The 14,178-nt window shown below is 35.8% G+C and overlaps 1 protein-coding gene across 1 annotated transcript in view; it reads right to left on the bottom strand.

The window, feature by feature from the left end:
* CERT1 (ceramide transporter 1) overlaps positions 1–14,178 on the bottom strand; it is a 103,848-nt gene that overhangs the window by 58,656 nt on the left and 31,014 nt on the right. The window contains exon 4 of the mRNA XM_081825592.1: positions 31–138. Coding sequence (XP_081681718.1) covers positions 31–138 — 108 coding nt within the window. The remainder of the gene's footprint in view (positions 1–30; positions 139–14,178) is intronic.

The raw sequence follows: 14,178 nt of genomic DNA, 5'->3' as shown, positions 1-14,178 counted from the left end.
TGCTGCCTTAAAGCATACATAACCACAAACCTTGAATGAAGAGGTGGATGTTGCAGAATAACCACTTGCTCCAGACACCAGTGACACCATAGAGCCATGTCGACGTAAGCTGGATTCAGACCCATACCCAGATTCAGTCTAAAAATGAAAGTAAACTAGGTGAAAAAAAATTAAGCAAAAAGTACTTAATCATCACAAGAAGAAAAGTTGTAACTATGTGAGGTGTTGGATGTTAACTAAAATTACCATGATAATCATTTCACAATATATACATATATCAAATCATTATGTTGTATACTTTAATACAATGTTATATGTCAATTATATATCAATAAAACTGGAAAAAAACCAGGAGAAAACAAAAGTTTTCCTACAAATCAATAGGGCTATTAATAACAATAATTAGCAGTTTTGAGTCCATTCAAGAAATATTACCAAGCCACTGGCATAAGTAATGCCTTTCCATTCCTAATTGCCATTTAATTTAGAGATTTATTGAATAACAACTACATTGGGCTAGTGGGCTGAGAGTGTTTGATAACAGGAAAACTACCTAGAGTAGGCAAATTCATAAGGATGAAGTAGGACGGTAGTTACTAGGGACTAGAGGGAGGGGGAAATGAGATGGAATTTACCAGGCACAGGGTTTTTGTTGGAGAAGATGAAAAAGTTCTGGAGATGGATGGTGATGTTCAACATGAGTCGATTTCATGTCACAGAATTGTACACTTAAACATGGCTAAAATAACAAATTGTTATGTATATTTTACCACAATAAAAAAAAGGGGACAGAATAAGGCTAAAAAGATAATAAAAAAAACTTTCAGTACTATTTCTTTATTGATTAATCACTTATCCTGACACAGCTCAAATATACTGTCTCAGTGAAGCCTTTTTTTTTTAATTAATAGCATTTAAAAAAATTTTTTTTAGATTTTATTTATTTATATGACAGAGAGAGACAGCGAGAGAGGGAACACAAGCAGGGGGAATGGGGGAGGGAGAAGCAGGCTTCCCACTGAGCAGGGAGCCCGATGTGAGGACCCTGGGATCATGACCGAAGGCAGATGCTTTACGAGTGAGCCACCCAGGCACCCTGAAGCCTTTCTTTTTATACCAGGCAGTTTGTCTCCATATTCTCAACCATTCTATATATTGATATGGCATTTACCACTCGACTATTATAGCTTACATTTTGTAATTACAACCGGAGTTGGATCTTCTAGAAGACTGCATCTTTTTAAAATTTTTGTAGTCACTTCAACAGTTCATGGCAGAAAGAAAGTTTCCAATTTCGGGGTGCCTGGGTGGCTCAGTTAAGTGTCTGATTTTGGCTCCAGGCATGATCTCAGGGTCCTGGAATTGATCCCCATGTCCCTGTGTCGATCTCTGCATGGGGCTACTTATCCCTCTCCCTCTGCCCCTCCCCCCCGACCTTGTGCACCTGCTCTCTCTCTCAAATAAATAAAATCTTTTTTTTTTTTTTAAGATTTTATTTATTTATTTGACAGAGAGAGACACAGCGAGAGAGGGAACACAAACAGGGGGAGTGGGAGAGGGAGAAGCAGGCTCCCCGCTGAGCAGGGAGCCTGATGCGGGGCTCGATCCCAGGACCCTGGGACCATGACCTGAGCTGAAGGCAGACGCCAAATGACTGAGCCACCCCGGCGCCCCAATAAATAAAGTCTTTAAAAAAAAAAAAAAAAAAGAAAGTTGTCAATTTTGTCAGTCTGTTAAGTAATCACACCATGGAAGATAATTAATTGAACTCCTGGATATTGGGGTACAGTTAAACTCCGCATTGTAATAATACTTGGGGTTGGCATTCTTCAGAGCACCAATTTTATAGCCCACCTTTGTTAAGACAAAAGCAGTATTAATGATATAGACAAAAGAATTGAACATTTGAAAAAAGTAACTTCCAAGTACCTGAAAAACCTGCTCAAGTGTTCTGGATTTCTGCTTACTTTCTACAGTTATTTTTAAAAACAACTATGAATAACTTTAGTTCTAGTCACTAAACTTAACAGGTAAAATAATATCTAATCATTTTTGGTATCACACCTACTAGCAACAATTAGAAGTTTTTTTTAGCTTATTTGATTTTCAAGATTAAGATTAGGAATCATTAAAATTAAGTACAATGTATTATAGAAACTATTTCCACTGACATTTTATATCCTCTGTGTTCTAGTTCCTGAAAATCCATTACATTTCCTATACAGCTACTGGTTTACCCAAAACATCATTCTTTTTTTTCCCTTTTCAAGTTTTTAATTTAAATTCTAGTTAGTTAACGTATGTTACAATATTGGTTTCAGGAGTAGAATGCAGTGATTCAAAACTTACATACAACACCCAGTGCTCATCACAAGTGCCCTCCTTAACATCCATCACCCATCTAGCCCATCCCCCATCCACCTCCCTCCATCAACCCTCAGTTTGTTCTCTATTGGTAAGAGTCTTTTATGGTTTGTTTCCCTCTCTTTTTAACCCCCTCCCATACGTTCATCTGTTTTGTTCCTTAAATTCCACATATGAGGTGAAACCATATGGTATGTCTTTCTCTGACTTATTTCACTTAGCATAATACACTCTAGCTCCATCCCCATCACTGCAAATGGAAAGATTCCATTCTTTTTGATGGCTGAGTAATATTCCTCTCTCTGTGTGTGTGTGTGTGTGTGTGTGTGTGTGTGTGTGTATACACACACACGACCTCTTCTTTATCCATTCATCAGCCCAAGACATCATTCTAACTGAAAAACATTCTTTTAGGTATAAGAACATTAAATTTTTATACTGATTTAATTAATAAAATGTTCATGCTATCATTTTTATGTAAATGATATTAATACTAGTTCAGAACATTTTTCCAGTTCAGTAACACTTCATTTAACTTAAGTTTATTATTCTACAAAGAAGAGGAAAAGGAGGGAGGAAGAGTGAGAAAGGAGGAAGAGGAATCCACAACCAAAAGAGCACACAACAGCTCATGGAAAAGAAAGAAATAAATATCTTAGGCAAAGAGACTAGAAATTTATCCATGTGAAAACCAGTAGTCTCCTAAAATTCTAACTTCCACGATATACTGGTTGCCAAACATTCAAAGTGAAATTGTCATACTTCAATAATGCTTGTTTATATAAAAACTCTATGAAAGATACTGCAATACATTTTTAACTATCAATTTACTAACAAATTACATATAAACTTAAGACTGCCTGGAATCAAAGCTCTTCTCCAAGACTTACCACTCCTCATCTCAAAGCAAAGCAATGTTTTAGTGATGAAGCAAAATAAGTATTTTTGTGCCAGAAAAAATTAATGAAAGGGTAAAGCATGCCCTTTATGTAAACTGTATCTCAAGAAAATTGATTTTTTTTTTTTAAAAGATAAAACTAATCTATGACAAAAGAAGTAGGCCAGGGAGCAATGGGGGCAATGGTTACAAAGAGGCACAAGGAAATTTGGGGGTACAGATTACAACTGTCCAAACTCAACTGTCCAATTAAAATGGATACATTTTAAGAATGTAAATTGTACTTCAATAAAATAAAGAAAAAAAGGTAAGCTTGTTTCCATATAACAGAATTCCACCAAAAGAGAATTCTAATTACACCAATCATATAGCTCACAAAAAGTAGACTTTTGAAATACTGTGTCCTAAGCTACTAGGTTCTTTACCTAAAATGGCTAGTTTCTTCTCTCTTTTGACAATAACACTAACTTTCTAAGTGTAGTCTTTCTACACTTTAATCGTATTGGTTTGGTAAAGTTTCTCATTAGATTTAAATATTGAAGACTGGAGTTAAAAGTAAGAATCTATCAGTAACAGACTAAAAACATAAGGTACTTCTTAGTTGTTTAGATACCTACGTGTCATTCATTTCTAAACAGAAATTAATCTGAATTTCCTATTTAAATACAGAACCATCCTCTGATTTACAATCGAAATTTTATAGTATTAAAATAGATTTTGGATTATTTATTTGCAAAATATTCAAAACCAAACAATTTGAAATTTAAATCCAAATAAATCTACACTATCTAGTTGCTTTTTGTCAATGAGTCTTACAGGAAGTAAAAACTGCTTATTTTTTAAAGATCTTTTAAGATCTTGAAACAAAACAGAAATACCACGTTTTTCTAAAGGTTTGTTCACCATAAAACATACTTATCTCCTCGTCTATTTTTTCAGGTTCCACTATTTCAAAACAAGTAATATTTCCTCACAACTAAGACATGATAGAAAAAAGACTCTACTACAGCAATAACTGATAGTGTTGTACATTTTAAGTAATGGCTAATAACTGAACGTGGAGGCTAAGAGTTTAGTGTAATTGTATTTCTACCTCTAATAAAGTTTCACTTAAATAAATTCCATTATGAAGCATAAAAAGTCATTCCAAGGAAAAAGAAATAAACTATAAGCAATTGTGCTATTATCCAATTTAAATAATGGAGATTCATTTGTCACACTATTTCAGTCAACAACTGCACAAAGGTAACTTAAATACAAATTAATGTTAAATATACATATATTCACACAGATGTATCCTCACTGTTTGAAATCTAGTCATTCTGGAAATGTCTATAATTGTGCCAATGATACTGACACTGCAGAAAACATTCCTGACGGTATTACCACAATGTTCAGAGTAATTTTATGACATAGCCACAAAATGGATCAAATCATTTTTGGGAGTCACAGAATAAAAATTAAAGAATACTCTCATTACTGGGGCGCCTGAGTGGCTCAGTCGTTAAGCGTCTGCCTTCGGCTCAGGTCATGATCCCGGGGTCCTGGGATCGAGCCCCGCATCAGGCTCCCTGCTCGGCGGGAAGCCTGCTTCTCCCTCTCCCACTCCCCTCTGCTTGTGTTCCCTCTCTCGCTGTGTCTCTCTCTGTCAAATAAATAAATAAAATCTTAAAAAAGAATACTCTCATTACTTTAAAGAAAGATCTTCAGGGGCGCCTGGGTGGCTCAGTCGTTAAGTGTCTGCCTTTGGCTCAGGTCGTGATCCCGGGGTCCTGGGATCGAGCCCCGCCTTGGGCTCCCTGCTCCGTGGGAGGCCTGCTTCTCCCTATTCCACTCCCCCTGCTTGTGTTCCCTCTTTCACTGTGTCTCTCTCTGTCAAATAAATAAATAAAATCTTTAAAAAAAAAAGAGAAATATCTTCAAACTGTATAGTTACGCTTGACTGCCTTTCTTATTCACATAATGTGGCTCTCATTTAGTTTTAGATTTCTCTAAAAAAATCTAATCTATCATCAAAGATAACAATATTTTAAAAATATTTGGTCATAGGTGCTAAAAATATTTCTAAAAGAAAAGTTATAAAACTATTCTGAAAAGGGGCAATGTTTCTGACATCTCCTTTGGCTTCCCAAGATGTTCACTCTGAAGGCAACAATACTCATCCTGAATTTATAAGGTATGCTTTTTGAAGGCAAAGTGGGGTGAGGGAAGCAAGGATGGAAATGGGAAAAAATTACTTTATTGCCACAACTGATATTCTGTTAAATGTTCTTAAAAATTGTAACATGCTTTCAAAACCTCATTGGTATGATTTGGGGACTAATACTTCAAAGGTATGCTAGCTTTTTCTTAATCCCACTCACTGTTCCACAAGAAAAAAGAAGTTGAGCTTACTTAAAACCACTAATTACCAATATATAATATTTTGAAAACACAAAATTCTATCTAAAATTAATAATGTAGAATTCAAATACAGTTACTTTGCAAAAATATCCTTCTTTCCCAATTTGCGTGTTTATAAGCCAGATTCCTGAACATGTTTTGCGTAAACATAGAATGCTATTTTTGCTCAGTGAAACACTTAATTGTATACGTCCTATATAGAACAAGGTTTATTGCTTTTAAATACAATGAGACCACACCTTTATTATATATTCCTTTTTATTAAAACCAAAAAAAAACCCTCACAACAAAAAAACCCACAATCTTTTGGCCACTAGAGGGGATCAGTAGCATTTTCCAAGTAGCAGTATACTTGGAAAACTGATAGAAAGGTTACTACTGGTCAAAGTACAATAGTAACCTCTAGATTAATTCCTTTATGTGTACCTTTACCCTCTGTATCTTGACTTTTTTGAGAAAAATTAAAGGCATGATAAATTAAATCATATGGTTCAAAGTTATGAATTTAATAAAACAACAGAAATACCTAAGAACTGCTTTGAAAAGAAAACTTCCTCAAAGTCACAATTAAATTTTGTATTTTGGCTTAATCACGTGAGAGAGAAACATATAATTTTATACAATCTGTTCATCATCCCATCTAGACTCCAAAGGCAGTGGTTAAAAAATATAGCAAAAAGGCTGACTTATTTTAACAGCATCCACCTTTTGAAAAGCTTAATGTTTTTCCTAATAATACTCTCCAGCAAGAAACACAGCAAAGAAATTGAGACAGAAATGAAGTAACTTCCTTATGGTGTCAAAAATCATCTAGTTATTAGTGGCATAGTTCCCTCTGTCCCCAACTACGCTGTCTCCTTCCACTTTAACTATGGAAAGAGAGAATATACAAGATTAAATGCTAACATAAAAACAATGGAGCAGGGGCGCCTGGGTGCCTCAGTCGGTTAAGCGGCTGCCTTCAGCTCGGGTCATGATCCCAGGGTCCTGGGATCGAGCCCCGCATCGGGCTCCCTGCTCGGCGGGAAGCCTGCTTCTCCCTCTCCCACTCCCCCTGCTTGTGTTCCCTCTCTCGCTGTGTCTCTCTCTGTCAAATAAATAAATAAAATCTTAAAAAAAAAAAAAAATGGAGCATTTTCCAGAAATTAAAATTCTGAAACCCATAATAAAACCAAATAAGCTTGCTAAGCTGTGAGCATCCTTACACCTTACAGTCAGGATTATTTTAAAGCAAACCACATGAGAAGCAAGACACTAACCAATATAACTGTGATTTAAAATATTTAAGTTGCAGTGGCAACAATTCTATTTTTGTCTACGTAAACATAAACATATTATTTGAGATAAGAAAATTTGGCATAACAATTTCATGCCCATAAACATTAAAATCTCATCTACTTAGCCTTTTATTTTATTTATTTATTTTTTTTAAGATTTTATTTACTTATTTGACAGAGAAAGACACAGCGAGAGAGGGAACACAAACGGGGAGTGGGAGAGGGAGAAGCAGACTCCCTGCCGAGCAGGGAGCCCGATGCGGGACTCGATCCCGGGACTCCAGGATCATGACCTGAGCCGAAGGCAGTCGCTTAACCAACTGAGCCACCCAGGCGCCCTCTACTTAGCCTTTTAAATACTTATGGACACCACCACCCCCACTGCCCCACAGAGCAGCTGCCTCCGAAGTTGCAAGAACCCAAGGATAAAAGAGAAGGTTCTAGTATCACTATAACCACTGAAAACTCTACAAGTCAGTCACTACCTTCTTGGGCTTAATTTTCTTATCTTTAAAATGATATAGGTAGTCTAGGACTGTAATTCTCTGTATTAAACCTGAATACCTAAACATAGGCTAAAAATGCACATATGCAGTGGAGGCCAAATGTAAGGCAGTCCTTTGTTGAACCAGATGGAAAGATAAAACAACTCACTGATATAATGTACCATATGAGGAGAAGGTCAACTCAGAATAATTTCCAGGAATTACATCACCTTATGAATCAAAGAAAATTTAAAATATATTTAAGAAAATGGTATTAGAGAGGATTTTATCATATTCTAACTGCCTAAATCCCAGCAGCACTCCACTAGAATATTTGCTTATTCTCGAGATTTTTTTTTTCAAATAATACTGGAAAATAGAACATTTGCTCAGATTAGTCCCAGAAAGATTTTCTTTTCAGATCCCATTCTTGTATCATAATTTAAAATCCAGTATCAAACAGATCATTTGAAGGTCATTTATGGAACTTGGTTATTTATTTTGCATTTTCTTCTACTGGAACATGAGATGAGCTTTCCTTTACAGAAATATCTAAACAGGCCAAGTGTTGTAGTGAGATGAAACTGGAGGTGTTAAACAGGGCCTTGTCACACACCCTAGTTAAGTGTTAAAAGAATGTTAAATAAGGAAATTAGACACTGCCTATTACAATCCAAAGTACTACAAAAATGCCCAAATACAATATGGTACCGTACAAGTAGAGAGTAACAACAGCTACCCCCACTCTTTTCTTGACTTCAGAACTCCGTTTCTTGCACTTATAATTTAAGGTTTTGGATTCCATAATACATCCTTATAGCTAAAGGGGAAATCAGTAAGCTACCAAGTACTTCCTCTGTACTAAAAGCTGTTTGTCACAATCAGTGACACAAAAGATAATCATGATTCTAAAGAATTTTGACACTCCGAAATTCAGACTTACCTTTTAAAAAAATTCCTCCTTTAAGGGAGTCTGGAGGTCCAACTGTCTTTTTTCTGTGACATTAAAATGGCGGTAAGAAATAACTAGATAACTATCAAATTAAGTGGTATAAAGACAGTCTGTTAAACAATTTTTCCACCCTAGTGTTAGAGGGTTGAGTAACTTTCTAAAAAAAAAGTTTTAGATATTAATTCCAGAAAGCCACCTTGAATGCATTTTAACAACAGTAAAAGCTAAACTTGGGATATTTACTTTATACCAGGCATGATGCCAACACTTTAAGTACATTATCTCATTTAATTCTTACAATAGCCTATGTGAAATGGGTACTATTACTATACCCATTTTACAGGTGATTTTATTTAATGTCTTCAGAGTCACACAACAGGTAAGTAAGGGAGCCAGGATTTAATTCCAGATTCAAGTGCCCATGATGTTAACCATTATGCTATATTGTCTCAATATCCAGACTTTGCTTCTATTTCTTTCAAATCTCTTTTTAAAACCAATCCTGAGAATAGTTCTACTGATTAGATTTTATTGCCCCACTCCCACTCTAGTTTTTAAAAGTAGTACCTGCCTGTTATAAGGAAAAAAATACAAAACTACCTTCAATCTTTTTAACTGAGAGAGTTATTCTTCACTGTGGTGTATTTCCTTATTCTCTGTACATTTCCCCCTCAAAACCTTATTGAGATAAAGTTTCTTTCTTTTTTTTTTTTAAGATTTTATTTATTTGACAGAGAGAGACACAGCAAGAAAGGGAACACAAGCAGAGGGAGCAGCAGAGAGGGAGAAGCAGACTCCCTGCCGAGCAGGGAGCCCGATCCCAGGACTCTGGGATCATGACCTGAGCCGAAGGCAGACGCTCAACTGACTGAGACATCCAGGAGCCCCTGAGATAAAGTTTATATCCTGTTTTCCTTTCCATCTAATATAATTTTCTCCTTATAATATAGCTTTGTTAGTGTTTTATTATACTATAATTTTGGTATTTATTAGGCCAATTATTAGGCCCGTGGATTTTTTTTGTCTTTGCATTTAGTATTTATTGCCTTCCTACATAAAGCATTTTTCTGCAGGTGAGTTGTGTTTTTATGATAGTTTCTCAGAAGTAGAATTGCTAGATTTAAGGGTATGAGCACTTTTGATATCTCTTGTCATGTACTTTCCAAAAAGACTGCACTGATGTACATTCCATGTGCAGAATATGCAGGTCTTCGTTTCACTCTAACTTTACCAGTACTATTCGTTTTTATGACCCTTTTTAAGTGAGGTAGATTAAAAATGTGTTCTATTACTTTATTTTTGTACAAGTGATATATGTTTACTGTAAATATTTCAAACAATACAGACAATACTGAAAACTACAAAAAAGAAAATGAAAATTTAGGCCATTTAGAAACGACCAATGTTCCTTCTTCCAGATACTTCTTTGCATGTACAGCCTCACATTTGTACATAAATGATACTATACTGTTTTGTAGCTTTTCTTCCACTCAGTAATAAGTTATGGGTATTTTTTCATGTTTGATAGAGATCTCAATTTCTCCCCTACTCCCTAAAAAAGGAGTACATACCTTTTTTGGAAATTTTAGGTTTGGGGCCAAAGTCCCAGAATAATAAAGAATGTTCATCTGCTGACCATTTTATGTGCATGTATTTCTTTTAGGATCTTTGCGGAGAAGAATTTATGGTTCTAAGAACTCCAGTTTCCTTGGCTAATTATAATCTTACATTTCAATAAACCTGCAAATACTGCTTAAACATTTGTAAAACCTGATTTTTCTCTTACTGGGACATTTAAGGGAGCTTCAAAAAGCAACAATAACTGTTTTGCCACTATCCCCTCTTTGCAATTAGATAAAAAGAATACAATTATGACTTTTTTATCCCACACCTGCGGAATTTCCTTCTGAAAGAAAATATGCATTGGCCCGTTTTTTGGGGGGCAAACCATAAAATAAGAAAGTTAAAAGAGTAGTACTGATACTTTGTTACGTCTGCTGCTAGCTTTTTAAAAATTTATTTTCTCCTATTAAGTGTTCCTAGAGTAGCAATATAAAGGAATATCCTGCCTGTGTTGGGGGTGAAGGGGGAATACAGTAGCTAACATTTATCAAGCACTTATAATATAAATACTACAAAGTATTGTTAAAGATTTCTTCACTGTGAGGCACACTTCTTACTTCCTTGTCTATTTCTTCAAGTTCCACTATTTCAAAACAGGTAATATCTCCTTACAACAGAGATATGCTAGAACAAAAGACTCCCATTACAGCAATCCTGATGTAACACATTTTAAATAATGGATAGTAAATGAATATGGATGCTGATAGGAGTTTAGTATAATTCTACTTCTCCCTCTAACAGTGCCTTATAAGCATAGTATGGACTTGATCTTACGGGAAATAGGAAGCCAAACAGGATTTAAAACCGGAAGTAAAGAAACAGATATCTATTTTTAAAGAATTACTCTGGCTATACTAGATAGGATTTTAAGAGGAACAAAACTTAAAAGCAGTTAGAAAGCTGGAGAATTTATCCAAACGAGTCACGCAGAGACCAGAACTAAAGAATGGCAATGGGAAAACAGAGAAAGGGAATTAAATGATGACAATACCTAATTACTCCTCTATCCCTCTACAGACCAAAGGGATGTTTCTGAAAAGAAAAAAGGGCTAGAAAATGAACAGTGATAGAATTCCTATCAACCATCTTATCTTGTCTGTCAAGGTCATGGGCTTTCCATGAATGAAAAATGACAAGAATTGTTTTCAGCTAGGATAACATTTTAACCTGTAGGATACTCATTTATTTTGCTACCTATTCTTACTGTTTCTAATTCCAAACCAACCCAGAATATTTACCAGACAATAAAGACCATGTGAGAAAAATCTTTTTTTTAGGCTATTAGCTAAAAAGATTTGATGAAGAAGAGCTGTTTTGTGTTCTTTGATTTAAGAAATATTTTCTCCCAGATAATGTCCAATAAACTCAGCAAGTAAAATTAGAGAATAGTTTCCACTGATGTCAAATGCGTAAGCCATGCCACCCACCATTACTTTTCTACATCAACCAGAAAAAACAGAATCCCATCTGTCTTGGTGACTGTCAGAAATATTCTCTCCTGATTAAATAAAAATTCAAATACGAAAACTGTAAAAAAATGACTTTTGTAGCATAAAGCCTCATTTTAATAATTTCTACAGTTATAATATAGGACAGTTACTGAACTCTAGATTATCTTTTAAAAACCTTATCTAAAGAAACATTTTGTAAGCTAATTATAGACTAATAGAGTAATATTCATCTAAATTGCCAGTGGCAAGTGATGTAGAAAATGGGGTTCGGAGCCAACAGCCAAGAGAGAATTCTTGAGATGTCTCTGGTGCAAAACGGTAGTTTTATTAAAGCACAGGGACAGGGCCTGGTGGGCAGCAAGACCTGCACTGGGGTTGTGATGTGTGACTGACCCCCTGCTTGTGTTCCCTCTCTGTTTCTCTCTGTCAAATAAATAAATAAAATCTTAAAAAAAAAAACAACTTTGCTAAAGGCAAAAGGTAATCTTAGCTTAACATTATCCTGATCCTGCAGGATCCTGTAAGTCTCCCTTAACATATAAAAATTCCATTGGAAACTTCCTTTATCTCTACCCCCCAAGATACATGTTGGTAATCATCCTATTGATGTACTTTTTTTTTTTTTTTTAAGATTTTATTTATTTATTTGACAGCGAGAGAGGGAACACAAGCGGGGGTGAGGGGGTGGGAGAGGGAGAAGCAGGCTTCCCTCTGAACAGGGAGCCCGATATGAGGCTCGATCCCAGGACCCTGGGATCATGACCTGAGCTGAAGGCAGACGCTTAACGACTGAGCCACCCAGGCACCCTTGCCCTTAGCAAAGTATTAACATCGAGGCAGCCGAGTGCCTGTTTTAAGGACTCGTCAATGGGCTGTAGGCAGTAAGGAAATTTAATTTTTTTCTTTTGCCTTTGTTTCCCACGTCAGCAAATATGTGGTATTATAAAACCTTGCAAATTTGGTAAATGCTATACAAAATTATACATTACATTTTCAGAACATTATTATTTGTATAACTGCCAATCCCACCCTACCTTTTAAGCACAAGTAAATATGCAATTAATTATAAATGGACCAAGAGTGGCCAATTCATAGTAACCTGGAGTGAAAAGGCAATGAGATTTTCTTAAGACATTCACTTTGAGAAATGCCAAGAGATTCGAGCAGTGAGGAGTAGGAGCTGAAGCTGAAAAGAAGCCAAACAGGAAAAGGTCATGACAAACCAAGAAAAAAGGAACTAAGAGGATGGGAGAGCAAAAGTTATTGTTAAACAGGAACTATGAAAGAGGAAAACAGAATGAAACTAAGCTACATTAACTGTAGGTGGGAGAGGCAGGTGATAGAGTAACTGAGTTTTGTTAACAATAACAACACTCAGAGTTAAGTATACAGATCCAGTTTTCTTTGCAGGTAGCGCACTATAATTTTTCTTGGTTCATGGCAATATTCCCATTTCTCAAGGTTAACATGGATTGGCCTGTATTCCCTGTAACCTAAAAACCTTAATTAAAATAAATGGACCTATGACATCAATACCTGTGTGATCTTCTCAAATTTTCAATATTCATCTGATCTGGACAACAATGTTCAGTGTTAGCAGATATTGCAAAAGTGTTTCCCAAAGTGTTTGCACCATTTTACAACTGTTGCTCCATATCCTCACCAACACTGGTATTAAGTCCTTTTTTTCTTTTTATTTCTTCTTCTTACTATTTTTTAAAGTTACACTGCCTGGTGGATGGTGGTACCTCACTGTGGTTTAAATTTGCATTTTCCTGATGACTAACAGCATAGAGTACCTTTTCTTTTTTTTTTTTTTTTTTGAGGTCAAGGGAGGGATCCCTTTTTTTTTTTTTATTTGAGACAGAGAGAATGAGAGAGAGAGAGCACATGAGAGGGGGGAGGGTCAGAGGGAGAAGCAGGCTCCCTGCCGAGCAGGGAGCCCGATGCGGGACTAGATCCAGGGACTCCAGGATCATGACCTGAGCCGAAGGTAGTCGCTTTACCAACTGAGCCACCCAGGCGCCCTAGAGTACCTTTTCATATGTTTATTATCCATTTGAATATCCTGTTTTATGAAGTGCCAGTTCAAGTCTTTTGGCTAATTTTTTTTTTATTTGAGCTGTGTAAACTTTTCTTACTGATCTATAGGGCTCTCCCTGTCTTTTTGACATAAAATGTTGTCAAGCTATATCTCAACTGGCTACAAAGTTAGTATGATTAGCTACCTAAATATCTTCGTTTTTTCACCAATGTATAATCCTTGGATTCCTCTTTTACCATCTTGGTAAAAGGTAAACACCTTCCACAGATAGAAGAGCATGGCTGATATAAATTAATGACATTCCCTCTTTTCTATATGATATACTTTACTGAGTATTTAGGCATCATATGGAAGTACAAAATGCAGATGTCAGCTCAGGAGAATTCAGCTTTCAAAAATTCCAGGTAACAAAAACTTACGAAGTTATTTTAAAAGCCCTTGACAGTTAAATTATTTTTATTCCAGAACACTAAGAATATCAAAGAAGGTTGGTATTTTGTTTTGTTGATTTCACCTCCAACCTCAAAAGTGCTGGCTGGTAGTGTGCAGGATCTACACTTAGGTGTTAAAAAAAATTTACTAACCATGTATAGATTACTACTGTAAACAATTTAGCAATTAACTCCCACTGGTAGGAACTGACCAAATTCTTGATCTTAAGGAGAGAAACATCCAGAAACA

Source organism: Leptonychotes weddellii, chromosome 7 (genome assembly GCF_054177405.1).
Source record: "Leptonychotes weddellii isolate Sample4059 chromosome 7, ASM5417740v2, whole genome shotgun sequence".
Classification (NCBI taxonomy): domain Eukaryota; kingdom Metazoa; phylum Chordata; class Mammalia; order Carnivora; family Phocidae; genus Leptonychotes; species Leptonychotes weddellii.
The sequence above is the reverse complement of the archived record's forward strand: the minus strand, read 5'-3'. Positions and strand labels throughout refer to the sequence as shown.